This window comes from Scyliorhinus torazame, chromosome 14 (genome assembly GCF_047496885.1).
Source record: "Scyliorhinus torazame isolate Kashiwa2021f chromosome 14, sScyTor2.1, whole genome shotgun sequence".
NCBI classification, from domain to species: Eukaryota; Metazoa; Chordata; class Chondrichthyes; order Carcharhiniformes; family Scyliorhinidae; genus Scyliorhinus; species Scyliorhinus torazame.
Genome location: NC_092720.1, coordinates 81,649,575 through 81,674,513, shown reverse-complemented (window position 1 = coordinate 81,674,513; position 24,939 = coordinate 81,649,575). Strand labels below are relative to the sequence as shown.

Sequence of the window (24,939 nt, the reverse complement as noted above, 5' to 3'; positions counted from 1 at the left end):
AACCCCTCCCCCCTACTCCAGTGCCCTCAATGATGCTCACCGTGCTTACCCCTCCCACTACGTCTTGGTGTTTCCCCAGGATGCACATCTGAGGTGCTTACTTCATCCCGTGGTCTTCAATGCCCTTGGCAGGCGTCCTCTGAGGCTGTAGGGTCCCGGTTCACCACCGAGGTGCATGCATCTGCGCTGGTGGAGGCTGGGAATGACAGGTGTGCCGCAGCTATAACAGTTGCAGTCTCAGAGCTCTCCTCCGAGGTGTTCTCCTGGGAGTCAGGAGAGGGGCCGCCCGGGATGGGCCGGCGCAGTTGGCTGCTGGACCTGCGGGAGAGTGGACATGTGGTCAGTGGGGTGATGGGTCAGTCAGTAAAGCAATCACTACTCCAGTTCGACAGATCCTTCTGGTGGCTCTTGGTGGTCCCTCATTTCTGCGGCGTCCGGCAGCCTCCGTATTGGTGACCGTCCTGTCCTCGGCCACACCAGTCACCACCAGGGCCGGTTCTTCGAAGTAGATGAGGTTTCTCAAGTCCGGCATCCCACCGCCAGTCTGGGTCCTCTCCCGCCGATGCTTTTCTGAGGGGACACAGAAAGGGCATCTTTAGCCACACACGTGCTTCACATTTGTGAGGGGGGGGGGGGGAGGGGGGGGGTGAGTAGCGAGTTGGGGTGGGTGGATGGAGGAAGGGTTGGGGGTCGTTTGGGAGAAATGCTCCTTTGAGTGGATGGGGGGTGGGACGTTGGTGTCTACTCACTCCGGCTGCCTAGGGTAGGTCGTTGACCTTCTTCTGACACTGAAGGCCAGTCCTCCCGAGCTGACTGCTGCCACCACCTCATCGCAAGCAGGAATGGCTGCCTTGTGGCTCACCCTCTGGGACCCTCGGGGGAACAGGAACAGGAATCCTCCCGGCCTCCACCACGTCCAGGAGCCTCCCCAGGTCAGCATCTCAAAATCTTCGGGCTGGTCTCCTCGACGCCATTGTTGTGAGCTGGCTGGGTTGGCTGAGCAAGTGCTGTTTAAGTGCTGCTCAATGTTGTTAGCAGGGGGCTGGCGAGCACAGTCCCGGCGAATCAGCTGGTGAGCCGGTATTCGGGGCGGAAAGCCTGTGAGGCCTCGTTAAGTGAACCGATTAACATTGAATAGTGTTGCCGGCCTCGCTGGGCCGAGAAATCTGCGGCAATTCCCGCTCGCTATAGCACTTGGAAGTTCTTCCGTAGAATCGCGCCCTATGGCTGGAGGGGTAGCTGCCACTCTCATGTCATGGCCTTAACCCTCATGTTATTCTTGTTCACCCCTTCTATGGCCAATAACCAGCAATGAAGGCGATGGGGCTGCTGATTTGTGCTGGGCAGCTTCCAATTGGTCCTACAGACTCAGAAACTCAGCCACCATCCTTAACTGGACGAGGCTGCTGCCTCTTCCAAAGTCGCTGTCTGGGTCCCTTTGCTGCAATTTGTCAGTACCTGAACTGTATTTCATTATGGTGGCAAGATCAGGGTCCAGGAACAAAAATCTTGTCCCAGATTTCTTTTTTAAGAAACATCAGACAGAATTTAATGGGAGGCTAGAGTTTCCTGCTCTTCCCTCACCCCACCCCCCTCCCCCACTCCCACGCATATAAGTGTGTGGCGGTGCTTGTAGGGTGTCACGGCAGGGACAGGGAGGAGACTGCAGCAGGAAGAGAGAGGGGTGAGGGACTGAACAGAGAAGCTGGGGTGGGGAGGAAGAACTTGGGGGCAAAGTGAGGCAGTCCTTTGTGGGGGTGGGGAATGGGGTCAGTGAATGGAGGGCTCCCCTTTCGCGTCCAAGGCCGGAGTAGGAAACCTGACCGCCATCCTCAGAATGGCCATTAATTGACCCTGGGCCACACCCATCCCTCCCGCAAAATTGTGGACAGGTTAGGGGGTAGGCAGGATGGCAGGGGCAAGGTTGCCTGGGGAATAATGCAGGCTTACCTGCCTATAAACAAAGAACAAAGAACAAAGAAATGTACAGCACAGGAACAGGCCCTTCGGCCCTCCAAGCCCGTGCCGACCATGCTGCCCGACTAAACTACAATCTTCTACACTTCCTGGGTCAAAGAACAAAGAAATGTACAGAGAACAAAGAAATGTACAACCCACCACCATGGGCTGTCCATGATCCAATAAATGTGGCACTCAGGAGACCTCTCATTACGACAAATGTTTGTGTGTTGAACAATCCATATTGGACACATTTTGGTCACTTTCTTGGAAGCATCAGTTTAGAAACATCTCACTAGGGTAGGCTCCATAAATATGCCCATCCTCAATGATGGAGGAGCCCAGCATATCTGAGCAAAACACAAGGCTGAGGCATTCGCAACAATCTTCAGCTAGAAATGCCAAGTGGCTGATCCATCTCGGTCTCTGCCAGAGGTCCTCACAATCACAGATGTCAGTCTTTAGCCAATACGATTCACTCCACGTGACATCAAGAAATGGCTGAAGGCACTGGATTCTGCAAAGATTATGGGCCCTAACAATATTCCAGCAATAAAACTGAAGACGTGCTCCAGAACTTGCCACATCTCTAGCCAAGCTGTTCCAGTACAGCTACGACACTGGCATCTACCTGGCAATGTGGAAATTGCCTAGGTGTGTCCTGTACACAAGAAACAGGACAAATCTAACCCAGCCTATTACCATGCTATTCTCCATCAGCAAAGTGATAGAAGGAATCATCAACAGTGCTATCAAGCGGCACTTACTCAGCAATAACCAGCTCAAGGACACTCAGTTTAGGTTCCGTCGGGGTCTCTCAGCTCCTGACCTCATTGCAGCCTTGGTTCAAACATAGACAAAAGAGCTGAACTCCAGATGTGAGGTGAGAGTGACTGCCCTTGATAGCAAGGCAGTATTTGACTGAGTATGGCATCAAAGAGCCCTAGCTAAACTGGAGTCAATGAGAATCAGGGGGAGAATTCTCCACTGGTTGGAGTCATACCTGGGACAAAGAAAGATGGTTGTGCTGGTTGGAGGTCAATCATCTCAGCTGCAGGACATCACTGCAGGAGTTCCTCAGGGTAGTGTCCTAGGCCCAACCACCTTCAGCTGCTTCATCAATGACCTCCTTTCCATCATAAGGTCAGAAGTGGGGATTTTTGCAGATGACTGCACAATTATTCGGCACCATTCGCGACCCCTCAGATAATGAAGCAGTCCATGTCCAAATGCAGCAAGACCTGGGCAATATCCAGGCTTGGGCTGACAAATGGCAAGTTACATTCATGCCACACAAGTGCCAGGCAATGACCATCTCCTAAAAGAGAAAATCTAACCATCACCCCTTGACATTCAATGGTACTAACATCGCTGAATCCCCCACAATCAACATCCTGGGGGTTACCATTGATCAGGAACTGAACTGGTCTAGCCATATTAACACTGTGGCTACCAGGGCAGGTCAAAGGCTAGGAACCTGCAGATTGGGGGGTAACTCACGTCACTCCGATATTCAAAAAAGGAGGTAGAGAGAAGGCAGGGAATTATGGACCAGTAAGCCTAACATCGGTAGTGGGGAAAATGCTTGAATCCATTATCAAGGACTTTATAGCGGAAAATTTAGAAAGCAGTGGCAGGATCAGTCAGAGTCAGCATGGATTTATGAATCGAAAATCATGCTTGACAAATCTGTTGGAATTCTTTGAAGATGTAACCAGTACAGTTGACAAAGGGGAGCCAGTCGATGTGGTACATTTGGACTTTCAGAAGGCGTTTGACAAAGTCCCGCATAAGATATTGCGTAAAATTAAAGCGCATGGGGTTGGGGGAAATGTATTGAGATGGATAGAAAACTGGTTGGCAGAGAGGAAACAAAGAGTAGGGATTAATGGGTCCTTTTCAAATTGGCAGGCAGTAACTAGTGGGGTACCACAGGGATCGGTGCTGGGACCCCAGCTATTCACAATATATATTAATGATTTGGATGAGAGAACAAAATGTAACATCTCAAAGTTTGCAGATGATACCAAGTTAGGTGGGAGGGTGAATTGTGACAAGGATGCAGGGATCCTACAGCAAGATCTGGACAGATTGGGCAAGTGGGCAAATCAATAGCAGATGCAGTATAATTTGGATAAGTGTGAGGTTATTCACTTTGAAAGCAAAAATAGGAAGGCAGATTACTAACTGAATGGTTGTAAATTGGGAGAGGGGAGTGTGCAGCGGGACCTGGGCGTCCTTGTGCACCAGTCGTTGAAGGTAAGCATGCAGGTGCAGCAGGCGGTAAAGAAGGCTAATGGTATGTTGGCCTTCATTGCAAGACGCTTCGAGTATAAAAGCAGGGATGTGTTGCTGCAATTATACAGGGCCTTGGTGAGGCCACACCTGGAGTATTGTGTGCTGTTTTGGCCTCCTTCTCTGAGGAAGGATACCTTTCTAAAGAATAAAGGGATTCGGGGATATGGTGTACGGGCCGGAGAGTGGAGCTGAGTCCACAAAGATCAGCCATGATCTCATTAAATGGCGGAGCAGGCTCGAGGGGCCAGATGGCCTACTCCTGTTCCTAGTTCTTATGTTCTTATGTTCTTGCTCTCGAGGGAGTGCAGCGAAGGTTTACCAGACTGATTCCAGGGATGGCGGGACTGTCATTTGAGGAGAGATTGACTAGGTTGGGATTGTTCTCGCTGGAGTTCAGAAGAATGAGGGGGGATCTCATAGAGACTTATAAAATTCTAACAGGACTAGACAGGGGAGATGCAGGGAAGATGTTACCAATGATGGGTGTGTCCAGAACCAGGGGTCACAACTGAGGATTCAGGGTAAACCATTTCGGACAGAGATAAGGAGACATTTCTTCACACAAAGAGTGGTGAGCCTGTGGAATTCATTACCACAGGAAATAGTTGATGCTAAAACTTTGAATATATTCAAGAGACGGCTGGATATAGCACTTGGGGACAATGGGATCAAAGGCTATGGGGAGAAAGCAAGATTAGGCTATTGAGTTGGTTGATCAGCCATGATCGTGATGAATGGCAGAGCAGGCTCAAAGGGCCAAAAAGCCTTCTCCTGCTGCTATCTTCTATGTACCTATGTAGCTATGTAATCGTACAGCGAATAACTCACCTCCTGAACACCCCCCCCCCAAAATAAACCTGTCCACCATCTACAAGGAACAAGTCAGGAGTGTAATGGAATGCTCCCCACTTGCCTGGATGTATGGTGCTCTAACAAAACTCAAGAAGCTCAACACCATCCAGGACAAAGCAGCCATTTGATTGCTCCCCGTTCCACAAACATTCAAACCCTCCACTACTGATGAATAGTGCCAGCCGTGTGGTACCATCTACAGGATGCACTGCAGTAACTCATCGAGGTTCCTTCAACAGTACCTAATAAATCCACAGCCACTACCATCTAGAAGGACAGGAGCAGCAGATTCCTGCGAATCCCATCACCTGGAGGTTCCCCTCAAAGTAACTCACCATCAATTTGGAAATATCTCGCTGTTCCTTCACTATCGCTGGGTCAAAATCCTGGAACTATCTCCCTAGCAGCACAGTGAATGTACCTACATCTTACACCTCAGGAACTGCAGAGGTTCAAGACGTCGACTCACCACCACCTTCTGAATGGCAACTAGGGATGGGCAATAAATGCTGGCCTAACCAGCGACGCCCACATCCTATAAATGAATTAAAAACTATATGTAATCCAACGATAACGGAAGAAACTGAATTTACAAAATACACAGAACATAGAAAAATACAGCACAGAACAGGCCCTTCGGCCCACGATGTTGTGCCAAACCTTTGTCCTTGATTAATCATAGATTATCATATAATTTACAGTGCAGAAGGAGGCCATTCGGCCCATTGAGTCTGCACCGGCTCTTGGAAAGAGCACCCTACCCAAGGTCAACACCTCCACCCAACACTAAGGGCAATTTTGGACACTAAGGGCAATTTATCATGGCCAATCCACCTAACCTGCACATCTTTGGACTGTGGGAGGAAACCAGAGCACCCGGAGGAAACCCACGCAGACACGGGGAGGATGTGCAGACTCCGCACAGACAGTGACCCAAGCCGGAATCAAACCTGGGACCCTAGAGCTGTGAAGCAATTGTGCTATCCACAATGCTACCGTGCTGCCCCAAGAAAGCCAGATATGATCTAAGGAGATCCATCAAAGGTGCCAAAAGACACTACCGGACCAAGCTCGAGTCCCAGGCTAGCCACAGGGACCTCCACCGACTATGGCAAGGTCTGCAAGACATAACGGGATACAAGATGAAGGCATGTAAAATCGTCAGCTCCAACGCATCCCTCCCTGATAAGCTCAACGCATTCTATGCCCGCTTTGAGCAAGAGGTCAGCGAGAGCACGCCCTCCACCCTGGAAGCCTCGGATGAACTTGTATCTGAGATCACCATTGCAGACATCAGAGCAGCCTTCTCGAAGGTCAACCCACGGAAAGCCACTGGCCCGGATGGGGTACCCGAACGAGCACTCGGGTCTTGCGCGGATCAGCTGGCGGGGGTATTCGCTGACATCTTCAACCTCTCTTTACAACAATCTGAGGTCCTTAACTGCTTCAAGAAGACGACCATCATCCCTGTACCAAGGAAAAAGTCAAGCAGCGTGTCTTAATGACTATCGTCCAGTGGCTCTGACATCCATCATTCTGAAGTGCTTCGAAAGGTTAGTCATGGCACGAATCAACTCCAGCCTCCCGGATTGCCTTGATCCACTATAGTTCGCCTACCACTGCAACAGGTCCACAGCAGACGCCATCTCCATGGCCCTGCACTCTACCCTGGAACATCTAGATAACAAAGCCACCTATGTCAGACTCCTATTTATTGACTACAGCACAGTCTTCAACACAATTATTACTGTGAAACTCATCTCCAAACTCCGCGGCCTTGGCCTCGGCTCCTCCCTCTGCAACTGGATCCTGAACTCTCTAACCCACAGGCCACAATCAGTAAGGATAGGCAACAACACCTCCTCCACGATCATCCTCAACACCGGTGCCCCACAAGGCTGTGTCCTCAGCCCCCTATTATACTCCTTATGCACCTGCACAATGACGAGACAGAGTATAGGAATGAGATAGAGAATCTGGTGAACTGGTGCGACGACAATAATCTCTCCCTCAATATTATTAACAAAACGAAGGAGATTGTCATCGACTTCAGGAAGGGTAGTGGAGAACATGCCCCTGTCTATATCAATGGGAATGAAGTAGAAAGAGTTGAGAGCATCAAGTTTTTAGGTATCCAGATCATCAACAACCTGTCCTAGTCTCCCCATGCTGACACTATAGTTAAGAAAGCCCACCAACGGACTTCCGGTGGCGGCTATGAAGGAGCAGGTCGCACATTTGGTGGCTCCTGCTCGGGTCGAACATTTGGACCTTTTCCCCCGATTTTCTACCGGACTTGAATTGTAAAACTGATGACAGAGGCAATTCTGTACTGAATTCCCACATCGGTGCATGGAGAGAAGGACTAGAAGTGCTCGTAAAGGCAGAAACGGAAAGACAGAGAAGGCTTGGGCTGAAGCTGCAGCGGGAGACGGCCGGAGGACAGGACCTCTGGTTTGTCGACCCAGCGGTCAACGGAGCAGCTGATGCAAGTTATTCAGGAAGGCTTTGCTAAGTAGAAACCGGACTGCTTGGATCCGATAAAAGAGTCGCTTGAGCGGCTGGAGCTTAGATTGGACGCCCAAGATCGGGTGATCCAGAAGGTGGAGAAGGCGCTGGCTGAGCAGGAGGAACATCAAACTGCGATGGAGTTGGAGGTGGGGATGCTGAGATACCAGCAGAAGAAGCTCCTGGAGAAGGTGGAAGACCTAGAGAATAGGTCCCGCCGGCAGAACTTGAGAATCGTTGGGCTCCCGGAGGGGTCCGAAGGAGCGGACGCTGGGGCGTACATCACAGATATGTTTGAGAAGCAGCTGGGGGATGGGGCATTCTCCCGTCCCTTGGAGGTGGACAGAGCTCATAGAGCACTCGCGGGGAAGCCGCGAACGGGAGACCCCCCCGAGGGCAATGGTGGTGAGATTCCGCAGGTACTTGGATAAGGAGCGCATTCTACAGTCGGCCAAGCAGACACGGAGCTGTAAGCGGGACAATAGTATCCTGCGGGTCTACCTAGACCTGATTGTGGAGGTGGCCAGGAGAAGAGCAGGCTTCAAACAGATTAGGTTGATCCTTTTTAAGAAAAAGGTGAAGTTCGGACTGTTGTATCCGGCCCGTCTCTGGGTCACGTACGAGGAACATCACTTTTATTTTGAGTCGCCTGAGGACACGCTGGACTTTGTGAAAAGGAAAGGACTGGTGGTGGACTGAGAACTTTTGAACTTAGCTGCAACGTTCATGTTTTTTCTTTGTTTCTCTGTTCTTTTTTTAAAAAGTTTCTCGTTTTTCGTTTTGTGGAAGCTGTTTGTAATGCCTTCTGTATTGATTTGGGACCAGTGGCAGAGCGGAGTGAGTTAAGGTTTTCATTTGCACTGTTGGGGGATGGAGGTGTGCTTGTTTAGATTTTGGTGTTTTTCTGTCGGGCAATTGGGTGGGGATTGTTTGATGGTGGAGTATGTTTGTATGAGCGGGGGGTGAGGAGGGAACAATAGGTGGGAGACTATCTGGCACCAGGGATGGGGCCACCAAGCTAGCTGGGCAGGCTAGCTCACTGAAGCGCAGTGGGGGGGTGTGCATATGTTCAATTTATTAAAGGGGTCGGGTTACAGAGTGTTGTTACTAGGGGAGGGGGGGAAATGTTCTGCTGACAATGGAGGGGCTTGGGCCAAGGGACAGAGAGGAGGTTGGGGCTGGAGGCTGTCTGGGGGCATGCCGGTGGAGGCACGGAGCATGAGCTGGAGGCGGGCCCAAAAAAGGGATGGCTGATCGGCGAAGAGGGGGGCCAATGAGCCCCCCAGCTAGGCTGATCACCTGGAATGTTCGAGGGTTAAATGGGCCGGTCAACTGGGCACGTGTGTTTGCGCATCTTAGGGGACTGGAGGCGGACGTGGTAATGTTGCAGGAGACGCATCTTAGCGTAACTGACCAGATTAGATTGAGGAAAGGCTGGGTCAGTCAGGTCTTTCACTCGGGACTAGATTCAAAGTCTAGCGGGGTCGCGATCCTGATCAATAAGCGGGTGGTGTTTGAGGCGGGTAGAATAGTCTCGGATGTGGGAGGTCGGTACATTATGGTCAATGGGAAACTGGAGGGGGTGCAGATGGTATTAGTAAATGTGTATGCGCCAAATTGGGATGATGTGGAGTTTATAAAGTGGATGCTGGGGAAGATACCGGACCTGGACTCGCACAGGTTGGTCATGGGAGGGGACTTCAATACAGTTATTGACCCCGGTTTGGACCGGTCAAGCTCGAAAACGGGCAGGGTGCCAGCAATGGCAACGGAACTAAAAGGGGTCATGGAGCAGGTGGGGAGGGTGGATCCATGGAGATTTGGGCAGCCAAGGGTGAAGGAGTTCTCTTTCTACTCACACGTGCATAAAGTGTACTCCCAGATCGATTTCTTCATTTTGAGCAGGGCCTTACTGGCAGGGGTGGTGGATACGGGATACTCGGCGATCACAATCTCACCATGCTCCGCACTGGGTTGACCTGCTGGTTAGTAAAGAGAGTAACCAGCGCCCGCACTGGAGGTTGGATGCGGGACTTTTGGCTGACGATGAGGTGTGCGGGCGGCTGAGGAAATGTAGTCAGAACTACCTGCAGGTCAACGACATGGGGGAAATTTCAGCAGCGATGGTCTGGGAAGAACTGAAGGCGGTGGTCAGAGGGGAGCTGATCTCGATACGGGCCCATAGGGAGAAGGTGTACAGGGCAGAGATAGACCGACTGGTTAAGGAGATATTACAGATCGATAGGAGGTATGCGGAGACCCCAGAGGAAGGGCATTCAAGGGAATGGCGGAGGCTACAGGCGAAGTTCAGCTTGATAACCACAGGGAGGGTGGTGGAGCAGCTGAGAAAGGTGAGTATGGAGAGAAGGCCAGCAGAATGCTAGCACAGCAGCTTAGAAAGAGGGAGGCAGCCAGGGAGATAGGGAAAGTAAATGACGGAGATGGGAACGTGGTCGGAGATTCAGCAGGGGTGAATAAGGCATTTAGGGATTTCCACAGTAGGCTGTACAGGTCGGAACCCCCTACGGGGCCGGAGGGGATGAGGCACTTCTTGGGGGGGCTGAATTTCCCGAAGGTGGACGGGGAGCTGGTAGAAGGGCTGGGGGCCCCGATCGGGTTGGAAGAGATAGTGGAGGGTCTGAAGGCCATGCGGGCGGGTAAAGCCCGGGGCCGGACGGGTGCCCAATGGAGTTTTATAAAAAGTTCTCTGGGACATTGGGGCCGGTGATGATGAGGATGTTCAATGAGGCAAGGGAAAGAGGGGTGCTGCCCCTGACGATGTCACAGGCCATGATTTCGCTGATTCTTAAGTGGGACAAGAACCCGGAGCTGTGTGGGTCCTACAGGCCGATATCCCTGTTGAATGTGGACGCCAAACTGCTGGCCAAAATTTTGTCCTCCAGGATTGAGGATTGTGTTCCGGACGTTATTGGGGAGGACCAGACAGGGTTTGTTAAGGGTAGGGAGTTGGTGGCCAATGTAAGAAGGCTGTTAAACGTGATCATGATGCCCCCGGAAGGTAGGGAGGTGGAGGTAGTGGTCACAATGGATGCAGAAAAGGCTTTTGATCGGGTAGAATGGGATTATCTGTGGGAGGTATTGGGACGGTCGGGCGGGGCTTTATTGACTGAGTCAGGTTGCTGTATCAGGCTCCTGTGGCAAGCGTACGGATGAATAGGACAACATCGGACTATTTTAGACTGCACCGGGGATGAGACAGGGATGCCCCCTCTCCCCACTGTTGTTCGCGCTAGCTACAGAGCCGTTGGCAATTGCTCTGAGAGCCTCAAGGGGTTGGAAGGGGCTGGTCAGGGGTTGGGGGTGGGGTGGGGGGGGGGGGGTGGAGCACAGAGTCTCGCTCTATGCAGATGACCTACTTTTGTATGTAACGTACCCAGTCGAGGGGATGAAAGAATTCATGAGGATTCGAGGGGAATTTGGCCAGTTTTCGGGGTAGAAGCTAAATATGGGGAAAAGTGAGATGTTTGCGGTCCAGGCGAGGGGGCAGGAGAGGCAATTGGGGGAGTTGCTGTTTAGATTAGCAGGAGGAGGCTTTAGGTATCTAGGCATTCAAGTGGCACGGGAATGGGACCGGCTGCATAAGTTAAATCTGGCCCGGCTAGTAGACCAAATGAAGGACGATGTTCGGAGATGGGACGCGCTGCCGTTGGCATTAGCTGGGAGGGTGAAGACGGTGAAGCTGACGGTCCTCCCGGGATTTCTGTTCGAGTTTCAATGTCTCCCCATCTTTATTCCGCGGTTCTTTTTTAAACGGGTCAACAAAGTGATCACTGGCTTTGTTTGGGCGGACAAGACCCAGCGGGTAAGGAAGGTAATGCTTGAGCGGAGTCGGGGAGAGGGTGGGCTGGCGCTGCCAGATTTTAGTAACTATTACTGGGCGGCGAATATAGCCATGATCAGGAAGTGGGTGGTGGGGGAGGGGTCGGCATGGGAGCGTATGGAGGCGGCTTCATGCAAGGGTACCAGTCTGGGGGCGTTGGTAACTGCGCCTCTGCCGCTCCCGCCGGCACGGGACTCCACCTGTCCCGTGGTGGTGGCAGCCCTGAGAGTCTGGTGGCAATAGAGGAGACATGTGGGAGCAGAGGGAACATCGGTCTGGTCCCCAATCTGCAATAATCACCGGTTTGCCCTGGGAAGTATGGAAGAGAGCAGGGATTGAGAGGATGGGGGATATGTTTGTAGAGGGGAACTCTCCGAGTATGAGGGCACTGGATGAGAAGTTTAGGTTGGCGAGGGGAAACAAATTCCGGTATCTGCAGGTGCAGGACTTCCTACGTGAACAGGTGTCAACCTTCCCGCTCCTACCGCTAAGGGGAATTCAGGACAGGGTAGTTTCCAGAGGGTGGGTAGGAGAAGGGAGCGTATCGGACATTTACAAGGAACTTATGGGGTCAGAGGAGACGCAGACCGAGGAGCTGAAGCGCAAGTGGGAGGAGGAGCTGGGAGGAGAGATAGAGGATGGACTATGGGCGGACGCGTTGAGTAGAGTCAACGCGTCCGCAACATGTGCCAGGCTCAGCCTGATACAATTCGAGGTCGTTCACCGGGCTCACATGACAGTGGCCCGGATGAGCAGATTCTTTGGGGTGGAAGATAGGTGTGCAAAATGTGCAGGAGGGCCAGCAAACCATGTCCACATGTTCTGGAGATGTCTGAAGCTTAAGGGATTTTGGCAGGGATTTGCAGATGTCATGTCCACGGTGTTAAAAACAAGGGTGGCACTGAGTCCAGAGGTTGCCGTTTTCAGGCAGTCGGAAGACCCGGGAATCCAGGAGGAGAAAGAGGCAGACATTTTGGCCTTTGCTCCCCTGGTAGCCCGGAGACGGATACTATTAGCTTGGAGGGACTCAAAGCCCCCGAAGTCAGAGACCTGGCTATCGGACATGGCTAGCTTTCTTTGTTAGGAGCAAATCAAGTTCACCTTGAAAGGGTCACTTTTAGGATTCGCCTGGAGGTGGCAACCGTTCGTCGACTTCTTCGCCGAAAATTAATTGTCAGCAGAAGACGGGGGGGGGGGGGGGGGGGGGGTTAGTTTAGCTTAGAGTAGGGGGTTAATAAAGGTGGGACCTGTAAGGGTGGGAGAAGGCTTTTGCACTATGTTTATAGTTTCATGCACACTGTTTATTGTGTTATTGTTATAATACCAAAAATACCTCAATAAAATGTTTATTAAAAAAAAAGAAAGCCCACCAACGGCTCTACTTTCTCAGAAGATTAAGGATATTTGGCATGTCAGCTACAACTCTCACCAACTTTTACAGATGCACCATTGAAAGCATTCTTTTTGGTTGTATCACAGCTTGGTATAGTTCCTGCTCTGCCCAAGGCCGCAGGAAACTACAAAAGGTTGTGACTGTAGCTCAGTCCATCACGCAAATCAGCCTCCCATCCATTGACTCTGTCTATAATTCCCGCTGCCTCAGAAAGGCAGCCAGCATAATTAAAGACCCCACGCACCCCGGACATACTCTCTTCCACCTTCTTCCGTCAGGAAAAAGATACAAAAGTTTGAGGTTACGTACCAACCGACTCAAGAACAGCTTCTTCCCTGCTACCATCAGACTTTTGAATGGACCTACCTCAAATTAAGTTGATCTTTTCTATTATGACTGTAACATCCTATTATGACTGTAACATTACATTCTGTAGTCTCTCCTTCCTTCCCTATATACGGTTTGCGTTGTCTGTATAACATGCAAGAAACAACACTTTTCACTGCATACTAATACATGTGACAATAATAAATCAAATCAAATCAAAACGCTAACCTGCACATCTTTGGCCTGTGGGTGGAATGGGAGGACCCGGAGGAAACCAACGCAGACACAGGGAGAAAGTGCAGACTCCGCACAGACAGTCACCAAGGCCGGATTCGAACCTGGGTCCCTGGCGCTGAGAGGCAGCAGTGTTAACCACTGTGCCCCCGTGCCACCGTGCGGTGACTTTTATCTCACACTCTGTACATTCAATAAATCATTCATTTGTTAATTCATCTGGTGGTCGCCCGTCTGTCAGGGTATTATTACATTATCCTTCCGATGCGAACAGCAAATTTTACAGCTATTTCACAGATAAAAAATTCTGTGGCATTCATTTTTGTTCCAGCTTATTAAATATATTCCGCATTTTTAGGGATGTCTCTGAGAATTAGAATCTCCCTGTTGTATTATATTATTGTGAATCCGTGATCAATTGAAATGTTAACTTGGAGTTTCCTTGGGGTCAAATGGATCTTAAAGGTCAGAAGGGGAAGTAATAACAATGTCCATTTGACATTTGAAATGAATCTTCAATACACAAACTCCATATTCTAATATATTGCAAGAGATATAAAGACCTGGCACATTTGTCCCAGTTTTGCAGCAGTAGCCTATTAATTCTCACTGATATTTAAGAGTAAATCAGACAGTAACCTTTGACAGATGCACTTGCACAATTAAATACAGAAATGCTATCCAAGTTGCCCTCTTTCAGGAGCTGTGCAACAACAGTATCTCACAAAGAGGATTGACATGGAAAGGCACGAGGTTGTCGCACTCAATATATACTCACTAAAACTGTCAAAAAAAGTTAGGACCTGTGCATTCAAGCAAACAATATCTCTAGTACCTTTTACAAGTGTGTGCTCCCACTCTTCAGACTACAGTTATTGTTGAAGATTTTTAAAATATGCATTTAAATGTTTAATACCACCACAGACCAAGCTAGCCGGGTCCTATAGGACATATCTGCTAGACTGGGACTGCAGCAGGTAGTGAGGGAACCAACAAGAGGGAAAAACATATTTGAACTCATCCTCACCAATCTGCCTGCTGCAGATGCATCTGTCCATGGCAGTATCGGTAGAAGTGACCACCGGATAGCCCTTGTGGAGACAAAGTCCTGTCTTCACATTGAGGATACCCTCCATCATGTTTTGTGGCACTACCACCATAGACTTCGAACAAATCTAGCACAAGACTGTGCATCCATGAGGTGCTGTGGGCCATCACGAGTAGCAGAATTATATTCAACCACAATCTGTATCCTCATGGCCCGGCATAGCCCCCACTCTACCATTACCATCAAGCCAAGGGACCAACCCTGGTTCAATGAAGAGTGCAAAAGGGTATGCCAGGAGGAACATCAGACAGTCCTAAAAATGAGGTGTCAACTTGGTGAAGTTACAACACAGGGCTACTTTGTGTGCCAAACAGTATAAGCAGTGTGTGATAGAGCTAAGCGATTGCACAACCAACAGATCAGACCTAAGTAGAACTGCCACATCCAGCTGTTAATGGTGGTGGACAATTAAACAATTCACTAGAGGAGGCGGCTCCACAAATATCCCCATCCTTAATGGTGGAGGAGCCTAGCACATCATGTGTATATTTCATTGATCTCCCAATCGCCGAGGTAAACTGTTACTACTAATAACCTATTCACATCTAATTCTATCTAAATGCCTTCTAATCTCATTACGGGGGAGACGCATCTCAGCCAGCCTTTTGAATACTGGCTATTGCTTTCACTAGGCAGATTTCTACTTGTTTCTGGGCAGGTCACTTCCTATTGTGTTTTGTTAAATTGATATTACAATTGTTACTGGGCAAATCCAGACAACAACCTCCTCATGATCATGCATGTGTTTGCACACTATCTTGAAGCATACATGACTTCAGCAACTCACCAAGGCTCCTTCAATAGCACCTTTCAAACCTACAACCTTTACCACCCAGACGATTAGAGCAATCAATGCATGGGAACACTGCTAACTGCAAGTCTCTCTCCAAGCCCCACAATATCCAGACTTGGAATGATATCACCGCTTCTCCACTGTCACTAGGTCAAAATCCTCAAACTCCCTCCCTAACAGGGGTGCATAGACTTACTGAAAATGCGGTTCCACTGCGTGGACAGCTCTGATGGTGCTTTGCAGTACAGCCTTCAGAGAACCTCTCACATTGTTGTGATCTGCTGTGCCCTCCACATACTGGCTCTGCAGCTGCGGAGTGACATGCTGGAAGAGGAGGAGGAACCTCTGAGGAGGAGGCGGCCCATGAGTAAGTGGTGGACGAGCCCGAGGAAGACCCTGGGTTGACTGTGTCAGCGACTCACTTGTCAAGGCAGGAGGGTGATGATAACTCGCTGTGAGGTTAGCTGTGATGCTGCTCTGGTTCCGATGAAGTCTGACTCCTGTCTGTTTTCAGACCACACAGACTCCCAACTCACATCTGAGCGAGGGTCGAGGGCACATTTGTTTGGGCCAATAGCTCAGTTGGGGGGAGCGGGGCGTCGCCGTGTCCCATTTTACTCGTTCCCCCTGAGATGCATCGGTGTGAGGGAGGGGAGTTCAGAAGAGCTGGAGACTACCAGAATCTCCTGGGTAAAAGGCCACAAAATGGCTCCAGCGACATGGACATTCCACTGCCCATCTTCTTGCTCTCCCTTTTATTATGGTCTATTTTTTCAGAAGGCAAAGAGGAAATTGTAAGCCAGACGGCTGGGGGGTTGGTGGAGAGGGTACAGCAGATGGCATTTGTGGGCACCGCATCTAGACACGAAGGAGTCATGAAGGGGTGTGCCAGGGGATTTGAGGAGGATGCCGGTTGGTCAGGTGCTGGGAGGCCGCAAGGTGTCGGGGAGTGGATTAATGTTGACATTCCAGGTGTGACAGATGGGACTGATGCCAGGAGGAGACAGGTGGTCAATCACCTTTGCAGCTCGAATGAGACCATTCATTTCCATGCGGAATTGGACACCGGTTCACCATGTCAGGCTGATGACACTGATTGCCATAGCCACACCATGGATTTGCCGTGCTGTTTCTCGATCATCTACCCACTCTGGGGTACAGGGTTACCCCGCCTCTCCTCCCCAGCATCCAGAAGCATGTTCAAGTCTCCTTCCAGGAAGTAAGGAGCAGGTCTCTGTGCTGCCATCCTCCTGGCTTGATGGACCATTTAAATGCAGCTCCTCCATGTTAACAGTGCTCAGCTGAGTCCCAGGTCGGATCAATCAGGCGCCTCGGGATTCCAAATCAGCGTGATTCACATGGGGGATCATTTATTGCATGTTGTGCGGGACGATCGCGATCAGATTCACGCCGGAACCGGCAACACGATTCACACCAATTTTCAGACCCAAAATGATACTTAGGAAAAATTCTACCCTCCGTGTCTCAATGAAATGTGTAAATTTCCAACCCACCTCCTGGGTGTGAGTTGCTCTCATGTCCCTTGCCCCACCTCTGTTGAGTCCGAAAGTAGGAGGGTAGTAGGTGGGTTTCATACTTTCCAAATTTTAACACCTGGACTAACAAGCCACCTAACTTTAGCTGTTAAAATGCACCCACATGTACGTCAGGGTTAGATCTTCAATCTGGCTAAGGAGGTGTACCATGGCTTGCCCTGTTCACTCAGGTCCCTGAACCTGCAATCTATAGACATGTGTAAATGTAATAACTGACTGGCGTTGCGCAAACTCCGCTGAAAACCCAGACCAATATGTATTTGTGATGCAAACTAGGATTCGAACAATGTTTGGTTTTTAGTGCATTGGTAATTGATCATTCAAATTCGATATCCTTTTAACAGTTGTGAATCAGGATGGTCAACCACTCATTGAAGGCAAGCTCAAAGAAAAACAAGTGAAATGGAAGTTTATAAAAAGATGGAAAACCCGTTATTTTACACTGGCTGGGAATCAGCTTCTATTTCGTAAAGGAAAATCAGTAGGTATATGTTTGAAGTTTCACTCGGGTAAATCAATGGAACCAAGCACCAGAGCCAGTTCTGCATTGCTTCGTATTTTGTTCATCGCTAGCCAAGTTCTGAACACTGATTTAGTTCATAATATTTGCTGGCAAAAATGTAGCCGTCTTTAAAACATAATCAAAATGCTGAGGATGCTTGAAATCTGAAATAGAAACAGAAAATGTCGGAAACACTCAACAGTTCAGGCAGCAGCTGTGGAGGGAAAAACCCGAGTCAACATTTCAGATCAATGGTCAAAAGAATTCAGACAGAAGATATAAAAAATAATTTAGCATGTGTCTAGAATTAAGTGAATATAATAAAAGAGGTAAAAGTAATCGCAAAATTATTTGAAGAAGTGTACAGGGACTAGTAAAGAAGTACCACCAAGGAACAAGTATAAGGACCAAAATGAAAAAGAACAAATACAAGGACCAAAATGAATAAGAAAGGAGAATGTTTATAACATTAACCCAAAACATGGAGCACAAGACAGTCATAGTGGAGTCAATTAGGAAGAGATCAAAAAACAAACATGTCTTACCTGGACTTATTTCACCTGGAAGATTTGATACATCCACTTAATTTAAATAAGATGTTAAGAGGGACAACATGGTAAATTTGCACGTTACGGACGCAATCAATGTGGGAAATTTTACAAAACACATTTGTAGACTTCAAAATAATGGTTAAGAAAAAATAAAGTTTGAGCCATGAATTATTGAAAATTAACACATAGAAGCTGAAACACTCGCATTATTTGAAATGGAGACAATTGCTGCTTTATTTATTCTTTCATGCCATGTGAGTGTCACTGGATAGGCCAACATTTGCTGCCTTTCCCTAATTGATCTTGAGAAGGTGGTGGTGAGCCACCTTCTCGAACCAACGCAGTCCACCCGGCATATCACACCCACAATGCAGTTAGGAAGAGAACTCAGGGTTTTCGCCCAGTGACTGTGAAGGAAGACAACATGTAGCGCACAATGACTTAGGAGAGAGACGAGAAGTGATGAAGTCGATTCAGGCTTTATTAAGCGAGACTTGTCCCCAGCAGTTCAGCAACAGAATGAAGCGGCGGGGAGAAGCTCAGGAGTCAGCAGTCAACCAGGACCCGGGATCTGTCAGCCAATAGCATCACGGCTTCACAGTCCCACATGACCCCTAATACATACCACCACATTCACCCCTTGTTAAAAAGGAACCCGGCGGGGTGGTGGTTCGCATGGTGGTAGGGGTTTACAAGGCTGGCCCTGGAAGGAAAATTTCGGACATGTTACTATCGTTTTAGCCCTACACTGGGCTATGTACAAGGTTTGCGAACTATTTACAATATGAGCAAGAGAAAAAAAAAAATGTTGTTACAATACAACAACATTCTTGGTGTCACGCGGATGCCACGAGTCGAGCGGGCGGTCTGGTCTTCCTCGTCGATCGCCTCAGCCCCGGTGGTGGTGCAGGTGCTTGTTCAGGCGTTGTCGTCTCCGGGAGCGTTTCGGTGTTTGTTCCTGTTTCACTCCTGGGCGGGCACGGGAGGAGGACCGATCCTCCCGGGAAGGGGGCGGTCGCGGGGTGCGCCGGTGGTAGGGAGGGGATGATCGGTGTCGGGGGGGTGTGTGTGTTGCCGGCGAGCGCCCGGTCCCGCAGGGAGACCGTGTCCTGTCGGCTGTCGGGGTACGCCACGTAGGCGTACTGCGGGTTCGCATGGAGAAGGTGAACCCTCTCGACCAACGGGTCCGATTTGTGCGCCCGCACATGTTTCCGGAGCAAGATGGGGCCTGGGGCTGCCAGCCAGGTCGGCAGCGACGTTCCGGAGGAGGACTTCCTGGGGAAGACAAGGAGGCGCTCATGAGGCGTTTGGTTAGTGGTGGTACACAGCAGCGACCGGATGGAGTGGAGAGCATCCGGGAGTACCTCCTGCCACCGGGAAACTGGGAGATCCCTGGACCGTAGGGCCAGCAGGACGGTCTTCCAGACCGTGCCGTTCTCTCTCTCTACTTGCCCGTTCCCCCGGGAGTTGTAGCTGGTCGTCCTGCTTGAGGCTATGCCCTTGCTGAGCAGGAACTGGCGCAGCTCGTCACTCATGAAGGGGGACCCCCTGTCGCTATGGATATACGCGGGGCAACCGAACAGTGTGAATATGGTGCCAAGGGCTTTAATGACTGTGGCCGCTGTCATGTCGGGGCAGGGGATGGCGAAGGGGAAACGAGAGTACTCGTTCACCACGTTCAGGAAGTATGCGTTGCGGTCAGTGGAGGGGAGGGGCCCTTTGAAATCCAAACTGAGGCATTCAAAGGGGTGGGAAGCCTTGATCAGGTGCGCTCTATCCGGCCTGAAAAAGTGCGGTTTGCACTCTGCGCAGATGTGGCAGTTCCTGGTGACTGTACGGACCTCCTCCACAGAGTAGGGGAGGTTGCGGGATTTTATGAAATGGTAGAATCGAGTGACCCCCGGGTGGCAGAGGTCCTCGTGGAGGCCTTGGAGGGGGTCTATTTGTGCGTTGGCACATGTGCCGCGGGATAGGGCATCGGACGGCTCGTTCAGCTTTCCGGGACGATACAAGATCTCATAGTTAAAGGTGGAGAGCTCGATCCTCCACCTTAAGATCCTGTCATTTTTAATTTTGCCCCGCTGTGCATTATCGAACATGAAGGCTACCGACCGTTGGTCGGTGAGGAGAGTGAATCTCCTGCCGGCCAGGTAATGCCTCCAATGTCGCACAGCTTCCACTATGGCTTGGGCTTCCTTTTCCACTGAGGAGTGGCGGATTTCTGAGGCGTGGAGGGTCCAGGAGAAAAAGGCCACGGGTCTGCCCGCTTGGTTAAGGGTGGCCGCCAGAGCTACGTCGGATGCGTCGCTCTCGACCTGGAAGGGGAGGGACTCGTCGATGGCGTGCATCGTGGCCTTTGCGATATCCGCTTTGATGCGGCTGAAGGCCTGGCGAGCCTCTGTCGACAGGGGGAAGGTAGTGGACTGTATTAGCGGGCGGGCCTTGTCTGCATACTGGGGGACCCACTGGGCGTAATATGAAAAGAAACCCAGGCAACGTTTCAGGGCTTTGGAGCAGTGGGGGAGGGGGAATTCCATAAGGGGGCGCATGCGTTCGGGGTCGGGGCCTATTATCCCATTGCGCACTACGTATCCCAGGATGGCCAACTGGTTTGTGCTAAAAACGCACTTTTCCTCGTTGTATGTGAGGTTCAGGGCGTTAGCGGTCTGGAGGACTTTTTGGAGGTTGGCGTCCTGGTCCTGCTGATTGTGGCCGCAGATGGTTACGTTGTCGAGATACGGGAACGTGGCCTGCAACCCGTGCTGGTCAACCATTCGGTCCATCTCCCGTTGGAAAACCGAGACCCCGTTTGTGACACTAAATGGGACCCTTAGGAAGTGGTATAGATGCCCGTCTGCCTCGAAGGCTGTGTACTTGCGGTCACCTGGGCGGATGGGGAGCTGGTGGTAGGCGGACTTGAGGTCCACGGTGGAGAAAACCTTATACTGGGCAATCCGATTTACCATGTCGGATATGCGGGGGAGAGGGTACGCATCTAGCTGTGTGTACCTGTTGATGGTCTGGCTATAGTCTATGACCATCCTTTGCTTCTCTCCGGTCTTTACTACTACCACCTGGGCTCTCCAGGGACTATTGCTGGCCTGGATTATGCCTTCCTTCAGCAACCGCTGGACTTCAGACCGAATAAATATCCGGGCCTGGGCGCTGTACCGTCTGCTCCTAGTGGCGACGGGTTTGCAATCCAGGGTGAGGTTTGCAAACAAGGACGGCGGTTCAACCTTGAGAGTTGCGAGGCCGCAGATAGTGAGTGGGGGTATTGGGCCGCCAAATTGAAATGTTAGGCTCTGCAGGTTACACTGGAAATCTAATCCCAGTAATGTGGGCGCGCAGAGTTGGGGAAGGACGTAGAGCCTGTAGTTCTTAAACTCCCTCCCTTGCACCGTTAGGTTCGCGATGCAGAACCCTTTGATCTCTACGGAGTGGGATCCTGCAGCTAGGGAAATCTTTTGCGTACTTGGATGGATGGTCAGAAAGCAGCGTCTTACCGTGTCTGGGTGAATGAAACTTTCGGTGCTCCCGGAGTCGATCAAGCATGATGTCTCGTGTCCGTTGATCAGCACCGTTGTTGTCGTCGTCTGGAGCGTCCGGGGACGTGATTGATCCAGAGTCACCGAAGCCAGTCGTGGTAGTAGTGTCACGGCGTCTTCTTCGGACCCCGTGGAGCCGTCGATGCTGGGGTCCTTTGTTGTCAACCAAGGTGGTGGCGTCCATGAATCGCACGCGGCCGGGGGTGGACAAAATGGCCGCCCCCATGGATCGCATGTGGTCGGGGGTGGACAAAATGGCCGCCCCCATGAATCGCACGTGGCTGGGGGGTCACAAGATGGCGGCGCCCATCCTCCCCTCGTGGTGCCCGGGACCCAAAATGGCGGCACCCGCGGGTCGCACATGGGGCGCTGGGGGGGTTGGGGAGCGTTTGGGATATGCTGGGCTCGTTCTTCTCCGGGGATTGCGGCGACCCCCCGGGACCGGCACACAGCCGCGTAATGGCCCTTCTTGCCGCAGCTTTTACAAGTAGCTGCGCGGGCCGGGCAGCGCTGCCGGGGGTGTTTCGCTTGCCCACAGAAATAGCAGCGGGCCCCCCCGGGATGGTCTGGCGCTTTAACCGCGCAAGCCTGCGAGGGGGGGGTTTGTCGCGATGGGGGTCCACGGAGCCCAAGGGGCTGCTGCGCGGTCGGGGCCGTAGGCGCGGGCGTTTCGCGCGGCCACATCTAGGGAAGCTGCAATGGCCCGTGCCTCTGAGAGTCCTAGCGACTCTCTTTCTAAAAGTCATTGGCGGATTTGGGGAGAATTCATACCTGCCACAAAAGCATCGCGAATTAGCATGTCTGTGTGTTCGATCGCGTTCACCGGCGGGCAGCTGCAGCCCCATCCCAAAATTAGCAGCGCGGCGTAGAATTCTTCTAGCGATTCTCCGGGACTTTGCCGTCTCGTTGCGAGTTGGTGGCGCGCGTAGACCTGGTTCACGGGCCGAACGTAGATGCCCTTCAGTAATGCGAGCGCCGTCGGGAAATCCTCTGCGTCTTCTATGAGAGGGTAAATTTCCGGGCTTACCCTCGAATGCAGGACCTGCATTTTCTGGTCTTCTGTGATCCGGCCGGGGGCCGTTCGGAGGTAGCCTTCAAAACATGCTTGCCAGTGTTTAAATACTGCTGCCGAGTTCGCTGCGTGGGGGCTGATCCGCAGGCATTCCGGGGCGATCCGGAGCTCCATAGTCTTTTAAGCTCGCTTAATAAATTGTAGCGCACAATGACTTACGAGAGAGACGAGAAGTGATGAAGTCGATTCAGGCTTTATTAAGCAAGACTTGTCCCCAGCAGTTCAGCAACAGAATGAAGCGGCGGGGAGAAGCTCGGGTTCTTATACTCCGCCTTCAGGGCGGAGCCAGGAGTCAGCAGTCAACCAGGACCCGGGATCTGTCAGCCAATAGCATCACGGCTCCACAGTCCCACATGACCCCTAATACATACCACCACACAACATAGTTCCAATTCAAGATAATGTGTAGCTTGCAGGTGGCTGTGTTTCCATGTGTCTGCTGCCCTCGTCTTTCTAGGTGCTGGAGGTGGTGGGTTCGGAAGGTGCTGTTGCAGGAGCCATGAGGAATTGTCACAGTGCATCTTGAGCACAGTACACACTGATAACACTATGTTCTGGTGGAGCGAGTGCATATTTAAGGTGGTAGATGGTATGCCGATCAAGCGAACACCTTTGTTTTGGATTGGTGTTGGAGCTGCACTCATCCAGGCCAGTGTGGAGTATTCCACTACACTGACTTGTGCCTTGTAAATGGTGGACAGGCTTTGGGGAGTGAGGAGTTGTTTACTTGCTGTAGAACTCTCAACTGCTCTTGTAGCCTCAGCATCTTAAGGCTGGTCCAGCTCAGATTCTGGTCAATGGGAGCCCCTAGGATTTTGATGTTGGGGGAATTCCGTGATGGTAATGCCATTAAACATCAAAAGGCAGTCATTAGATTCTCTCTTGCTGGCGATGGTCATTGCCTTGCACACATGTGGCATGAATTTGATTTGTCACTTATCATCCTAAACCTGAAAATTGTCCTGGACAATTTAGACATGGACTGCTCAAGAATCTGAGGAGTCACGAATGTTACTGAACTTTATGCAAACATCCTCGATCATCCCCACTTCTGACCTTGTGGTTGATGGAAGGTAATTGATAAAGCATCTGAAAATGTTTGGGCCTAGGACACTATACTGAGGAATTCCTGCAGTGATGCCCTGAGGTTGAAATGATTGGCCTTCAACAACCACAAGCATTTTTTCCTTTATGGTTAGGTGTGATTCCAACTAGTGGAGAGTTACCACCCCCCGCCCCCCCCCCCCCCCCCCGCCCCCCCCCCCCCGGTTCCGACTGACCTCAATTTTCCCAGAGCTCCTTGATGCTACGATCAGTCAAATGCTGCCTTGACATCAAGGGTGGCCTGTATGTAAATGTGGACATTTCCAAATGCCTTATACACCTTTATATCTTCACCTTTCAGAAAGATGATCCAGATGACTGTCCAATTGAACTGAGCAAGGTACAAAGTGTAAAGGTCATCGCTAAAAAGCGAAGAGACCGTGGTCTTCCTCGGGCCTTTGAAATCTTCACAGACAACAAGACATATGTCTTCAAAGCGAAGGATGAAAAGAATGCCGAGGAGTGGTTACAGTGTATCAATGTTGCAGTGGCTCAGGCAAAAGAAAGAGAAAGCAGAGAGGCAACAACGTACCTATGAATAAACCGGAGATAAATTGAATGGACACATAGGCTGACAGCGAAATAACTATCCAGATGAATCACTGCATAGATTTTGCAGATATATTTGAATATAGTGCATCTAAATCTTAAGGTGAGAGGTAGTATTAGCAAATGTGGGAGAAAACTGGAACTGTATCCTGCTTAAGTATTACAAACAATATTTAATAATATAAATCAGAGGTTGACAGCATTATCCATGTGAACTGACAAAGAATTGCATTAAAGATATCTGGAAAAATGAAGATCTGGAAAATGTAATAATGATGAAGTAAATGGCAACGCGATGGTTACAGAGCATGACTTTTAAGATGACTTCTTTGCAATTTTTAAACTCAGAGTTCTAGAAAATAAATGAAGATGTAGTTCACGCACAACACCGTCTTACTGTAAATGATGCACTCATCAAAATGATCACTGGGTTCTACTCCCAAAAAGAAACTGTTCTAAAATAGCCAGTGTCTTTCTTTACATTGCATAAGCACATTGCATATATGGGCTTTTGAAATCTAAGCTGCACTTATGAAGATTAACATGTGACTGAAAGTAAGCATATTGTTAAATTGCTTGCATTTTGCAACCACGTGAGAGGGTGTGCTTTAATGCTTGAAGCTTATGGCTTTGCTCGTTATTGCACAGTCAAGATGGCTTCTATAATCCACTGAGGAACAGAAACTTCATTCCCATTCCCTGTAGTTCAGTAGCAATGGTGCCACCTCAGCTGGTGCTGATCAG

General features: G+C 50.4%; 1 protein-coding gene across 6 annotated transcripts in view; it reads left to right on the top strand.

The window, feature by feature from the left end:
• The window catches only part of veph1 (ventricular zone expressed PH domain-containing 1), a 403,802-nt gene extending 379,221 nt beyond the window's left edge, over positions 1-24,581 (top strand). For 4 of the 6 annotated variants that reach the window (XM_072474424.1, XM_072474420.1, XM_072474419.1 and 1 more), the window contains 2 exons: positions 17,214-17,350; positions 23,948-24,581. In XM_072474424.1, coding sequence (XP_072330525.1) covers positions 17,214-17,350; positions 23,948-24,184 — 374 coding nt within the window. In that variant the 3' untranslated portion in view covers positions 24,185-24,581. Of the gene's footprint in view, positions 1-17,213; positions 17,355-23,947 lie in introns of all 6 variants that reach the window. The other 2 variants (XM_072474422.1, XM_072474423.1) reach the window with 2 other exon arrangements.
• Positions 24,582-24,939: the final 358 nt, after the last annotated feature.